This window comes from Mesitornis unicolor, unplaced genomic scaffold (assembly GCF_000695765.1).
Source record: "Mesitornis unicolor isolate BGI_N332 unplaced genomic scaffold, ASM69576v1 scaffold23650, whole genome shotgun sequence".
Lineage (NCBI taxonomy): Eukaryota > Metazoa > Chordata > Aves > Mesitornithiformes > Mesitornithidae > Mesitornis > Mesitornis unicolor.
In genome coordinates this window covers 13,590-19,275 of record NW_010156661.1, presented here as the reverse complement: position 1 = coordinate 19,275, position 5,686 = coordinate 13,590, and the positions used below count along the sequence as shown (strand labels likewise).

Sequence of the window (5,686 nt, the reverse complement as noted above, 5' to 3'; positions counted from 1 at the left end):
GATATTTTTTAAGATCTATTTTTAGATATTTTATATATTTTTACCTATTATGTTTGTATATATGATGCATTTTATACTATTTTACATAATATTTTTCGACATTTCCTATTTTTCTTCTATTTTATAGCTCATCTTTTTCTATTTTTCTATGCTTTTTGCCCAAACAAGCTCTCATCTCCCAGCCCAGTGCTCACAGAGGCCCTCAAAAGCCTTTTTTTTAAGGAAAAAAGGGTAATTTATGGGAAAAAAACCCTCCTTGTGTGGTGCAGGGCCCCGGCCGTGCTGGGTTTGGGGGCCCCAGGGATGGGGGTGGTGGCTGGGACCCCTTTCTCTGCTCCTCCACACCGGACTCCTGAGATTTGCTTCCAATTTGTAACAAAATCTGCCCTTTTTTGCCCATATTTAGCGACCCTTTGGCTGCGCAGGTGCGAGCCTTGTCCCCAAACTATGCGAAGCCATTGAAATTGTGCATTTTTTGAAAAGAAAAGAGGCAAACAAACCCCACATGTCCCTTACGGAGCCACTGCTGGGTTTGTGTGCAGTGCCCGCTCCACCCCGGCGCCCAGATCAGGTTGGGGTTGGCTGGGTCAGGTTCAAGACTGTTTCCAGTGCAGCGTTTTGAAGCCAGATGCCGTATTTTGAAGCCAAATACCATATTTTTTTGAAGCCAAATGCCCTATTTCAAAGCCAAACTCCACCTTTATTGAGCCCATGGTTGCGTTCTGGGGCAGTGAAAGGCAGCGATCAGCACCAGATCCCCTCTCTGGCAGGAGAAGTTCAACCTGGCAGCTCTTTATCGACAAGTGGAGGATTGAACGAGCTGGAAGGAAGGAAAGGGGACGGCGCCAGGGGCAGCTCCGTGCCCGGGCACATCCCAACTTGCCCAGGGTGGAAACCAGGACTGGGGATGGGGTGAAATCCTGCTCTTTCGAGGCTGTTTTTTGCCCTATCTGAACTTCAGGGCATTTTTTTTCTTTGTTTTTAGTAGAAAACCACCACTTTATTGCTTTTGAACAACGAAAAGACTCTTTACACCGTATCACAGCTGCAGACAGATGCTTGTTTTCGTTTGTTTTCTCACTTGAGTTCACATCGCCGCTATAAACGCACGTTGATCCACGCAGTTTGGGCTGATCCCCACCCCCTGTCCCATCCCAAGGCTGTGGGGACCTCCTGGGTTTGATCCCAACCCTTGAAGCACCTCCCTGGAGCCAGGAAAATGCAGCAGCACCAGCGGGAGCCGTATCTAACCCGGGTTTTGCGTCTTAAACTGGGGAGAGAGGAGGAGCTGCTGCTGTTTCGGGTGGGTAACTGCGTGGCCAACGTCCCCTCCTGCGGCGTGGAGGGAGAGGTTGTCCCATCACGGGGCGACTGCGGCCCCTGGGGACGCGGTGACAGCACCAGGGAGCAGATTTGGGTGTCCCCCACCCTTCATTTCTGGTCCGTATCCGTTTGCCGCTGTGATTTTTCAAGTGACGAGGAGGACTCGAAGCCACCGTAGGCAGCTTTGCACCAGTTCTTATTGAACAACCACCGCTCGAGAAGAAACTTTACCCTCGGGGAAGGGAAAGGCAGCACCGGGTCCGCGGTGGGAGCAGGGTCGGGCTCACAGCAGCCGCCCTCGGCACTCGATGGCCCCGCAGCAGCACAGCAGCTCTTTGCCTTCCACGCTGCCCACCTCGTAGTTGTAATCCCACGTCAGCTCCGTGCCTGCTCGTATCCTCCTGGGAAGGTAAAAGCCAAAAAAAAACCCACGAGGCTGGGAGGAAAGGTCATTCCAAAAGGATCAACCCGAGCTCGCTGGGATGAGGGTAGGAGCAAAGGGACAAAGTTCCCCGGTGAATCACTCCCGGAGCTGCCATGTTTGGGCCCATGGCAGGGATTCACTGCCCTGGGTGAGGTTTGTGACTCAACCTCAGCAGGCGGCTGCTCCATGCTCAATTCACTTTGGGAAAGGTCTAAAACGGACGCAAACCACACCAGAATCGCCAACACGGGAGCAAAGTCCTCACCCAATTCAGCTCCAAGCTTCTCCTCGCTCAGACCGGTGGGAAACTGGGGCCGGTGAGGGAACACCCCGGCCCCGTGAACCCTTCCCCGAGAGCGCTGCCACTCACTTGCTGGCGAAGAAGGCGACCCAGGGGAAGCGGAGATCGTGGGTGTCCACGAAAACGTTCTGCACGAAGAGGTTGGGGCTGCAGCTGTGCTGTAACGGGAACAGAGACAACCCCTGAGCCCGGCCCCGCGGCGGGAGGGACGCGAAGCAGCAAACGCAAACCCCGACAACCACGCGGCGTTCCCTGCCAAAAACGGGACGCGCTCCCTCCCCGCCGCCAGATGAGTCAGAAGAGCCGCGCTCGCAAAGGTAACGTCGCTGGAAGGACTGAGCCATCGCTCGGGAGGGGTGGAGCAGCCTCCCAGCCCGGCTCTTTGCCCATTTTTTTTTTTCCCCACTGTATTTATTGTTTTTAGGGAGGGAAGTGCTCATGGAAAGGCCAGGTCACCCCAAATCTGTCCCCGTTCGGCTGCCAAGGGTGGTGACTCACGTTGAGGTAGCGGCCCAGGTTGCCCTCCAGCTTGGCGTCGATGATGTAGCAGGACTCCTCCCCGTGTCCTGCGCACGGGAGCGCTCTCCCCCTTGTCGGCCGCTGCCATGTTGGTGGATTTGATGGCGATGCCGTGAGTGGATTTCAGGGCGAAGCCGCGGGTGGATTTCACTGCCACCTGCCTCTTGACAGGACCTGCCACGGGAGGAACCCCAAAAATGCTGAGAACACTGGGGCTGTGCAGCCTTGGGAAGAGGAGGCTCAGGGGGGACCTTATCACCAGGTACCAGGACATAAAGGGTGGCACCGAGGAGATGGGGACTCCCTGTGACAAGGGGGCACGGGGAGAAGACGAGGGGTCATGGGCACAGGGAGCTGCTGGGGAGATCCCCACTGAGCTCCAGGAAAAGATGTTTTACCATGAGGTCACTCAGACATTGGGATAACCCATCAGTGAGGTATGGGGATAACCCATCAGTGAGGTATGGGAATAACCCATCAGTGAGGTAAGGGAATAACCCATCAGTGAGGTATGGGGATAATTTATCAATGGGGTATGGGAATAACCCATCAGTGAGGTATGGGAATAACCCATCAATGGGGTATGGGAATAATCCATCAATGAGGTATGGGAATAACCCATCAATGGGGTATGGGAATAACCCATCAATTAGAAATTTGCATAATCTATCAATCAGATGTTGGAATAATCTATAAATTAGAAATAGGAATAATCTGTCAATCAGACATTGGAATAACCCATCAGTGAGATATGGGAATAATCTCCCAATGAGATACTGGAATAATCTCCCAGGGAAGTGGTGAATCCCCCTACACTGCTCAGTTTTAAGACTCATCTTGACAGGGTGCTGACTTACCTCATTTAAACTCTATTTTACCTTGAGAGGTTGGACTGGATGATCCTTGTGGTCCCTTCCAACCTGGGATTTTACGATTCTATGAAAATACTGCCCTGAGCCCCTCTCCTCTGTCACCCAGGGGTGATGAACGCCTTTGGGATGCAGCTCTGGTCTCAAATCCCACCTTGGGGTGGCTCCTGGGAGCTTTCCCCTCCACCCAGCAGGGACCCATCAGAATAACCCTCACCGCTGCTTCTCCTTGGAGATGCTCAAATATTCAGTGCTTGAGGACTGAGTTTTGCAGTTCGGTCTCAAAACACCACACGGGGAAGGTTCAGACCCTGGTGCTTGGAGCAGGACGTGACATCCTCACACTGCCACGTCCTCACCAGCCCATCCTGGTGGTTTCTGTCCCAAATTCCTCGCTGTCCCTCAGTGTTTCCCACCCCCCAGTGCTTGTCCTCACCTGTCCCAGACGAGGCGTTTTTCTTGTCGTCCCTGTCCTCCTCCTCGGAGCCCGAGGAAATGGTCTGGATGTCGTCGCTGTCGTTGGTGGTGCCCTGGGCCTGCCCCGCCGCCGCCTGCCCATTCTCGCCCTCGCTGTCCGTGCTGCTCGACAGCGTCAGCACGTCCTGCGCAACGGCACCCACAGCTCCCGTCATCCCATCCCCACCAAGCGACCTCCAGGGCTCCCCTTTTTCCCCCCTGAGTTGTGTTTTCCATAGAGCCACAGAGTGGTTTTGGTTGGAAAAGGCCTTTTGCTCCCTGGCAGAGGATCTCTGTTCTGTGGAGCTATTTTGAAGTGGATCGCGCATGTGGACGTGGCGATCGGAAGCGGAGCAGGACCGAAATCCCCTCTTGCAGGGCAGTGTTTGAAATAACAGTGGGATTTTGGGGGGTTGGTTCATCCTGCAGCACCCATTTACAACCCAGCCTGCACCATTCGGTGCTCTGGGTTTTGGGAAGGGAAAAGACCCCAAAAACCAGAGACTGTGCCCCAGGATGGCTTCTTAGATGCGGCTCTGCCAAGCAATGGGTCGCTGGGCGTGCAAACCGAGGCCTGCATGGCCCAACATCATCATCTCCTTCTTTTTGGGGCTTTCAGAACCACAAAAGATCCCCACTGCCTGCACAACATCAGCTGCCCCCCCAGGAAATCACAACTACGAACCACAAACCCTGCGCTGGCGCTCAACGGGGACCAAAAGTGGCTTAGGAACAGCCCAAAGGAAGGTTCAAGGCCTCCATCAAACCAGGTTGGGGCTGCAGCAGCGCCAGGGCCACCCCTCCCAGACCCCCACGGCATCACCGCTTACGTCCGTGGCGGGCTGCGCGGCGAGGGAATGGCGCCTGCTCTGCAGCAGCGCCGTCTTGCTGGTCGGACGTCGGATCCCTTCCAGTTTGGGAGGGCTGGGGTTGTAGCCGTACATCCGGCCCAGGTCGCCGAGCCTGCGGGGTGAGAACAGGGGTGTGAGGGTCCCATCTGCATCTGCAGGGATGCAGGAGCAAGGCTGAGAGCCGAACCCTCCCACCCGCCGAGGGAATGGCGCCTGCTCTGCAGCAGCGCCGTCTTGCTGGTCGGACGTCGGATCCCTTCCAGTTTGGGAGGGCTGGGGTTGTAGCCGTACATCCGGCCCAGGTCGCCGAGCCTGCGGGGTGAGAACAGGGGTGTGAGGGTCCCATCTGCATCTGCAGGGATGCAGGAGCAAGGCTGAGAGCCGAACCCTCCCACCCGCTCGGTTTACTCCAGTAGCGGCAGGGGTAGAGCTAAGGGGCAGCCCCAGAGTTGCAGTGGCTCATTCCGAGGCAAATTTGAAAATGAAAAGCAGGAAAAAGATGATTTAAAGAAACTTACCCAGCGATTTTGATTGGATCTTCATGTTCCTGCAGAGGGGACAAGTACAGAAGGTTAAAACCTCTCCTTTTTGGAGCACCCTTCAGCTCCCCAAACACCACCCTGGCTGTACCCACAGCTCAGTGTGACCCCCCAGCTGCTCCAGGAGTTATGGCTCAGGTCTCCCCCTCCACATTCCCCACAGTGGTTTCTGGGTCCCTTCTCCAGAGCAGGGGGTGGGCAGAGACCACCTCCAGCTCCTCGCCATCCTCAACGCTTCACTGCACCGCCCCAGGTACCTGACGGCTGCCTCAAGTGCACAGCACCCACGGCAGGAGGGATTTTCAGCTCCTCTCCTGCTGAGCAACTTCTCTGCAGCCTCTGCTGCCACAACTTCCCCCAGGAAGAGGAAAGGCACCTCCCAACCCCACCACAGCGAGCAAAGG

The 5,686-nt window shown here is 55.4% G+C and overlaps 1 protein-coding gene across 1 annotated transcript in view; it reads right to left on the bottom strand.

The window, feature by feature from the left end:
* Positions 1-1,606: 1,606 nt before the first annotated feature.
* LOC104548107 (histone-lysine N-methyltransferase SETDB1-like) overlaps positions 1,607-5,686 on the bottom strand; it is a gene marked incomplete at its 5' end in the record, with an annotated part of 14,844 nt that continues 10,764 nt past the window's right edge. Inside the window, 7 exon segments of the mRNA XM_010194033.1 lie at positions 1,607-1,724; positions 2,118-2,206; positions 2,547-2,610; positions 2,612-2,741; positions 3,873-4,038; positions 4,723-4,855; positions 5,262-5,290. Of these exon segments, the coding sequence (XP_010192335.1) occupies positions 1,607-1,724; positions 2,118-2,206; positions 2,547-2,610; positions 2,612-2,741; positions 3,873-4,038; positions 4,723-4,855; positions 5,262-5,290 (729 nt within the window).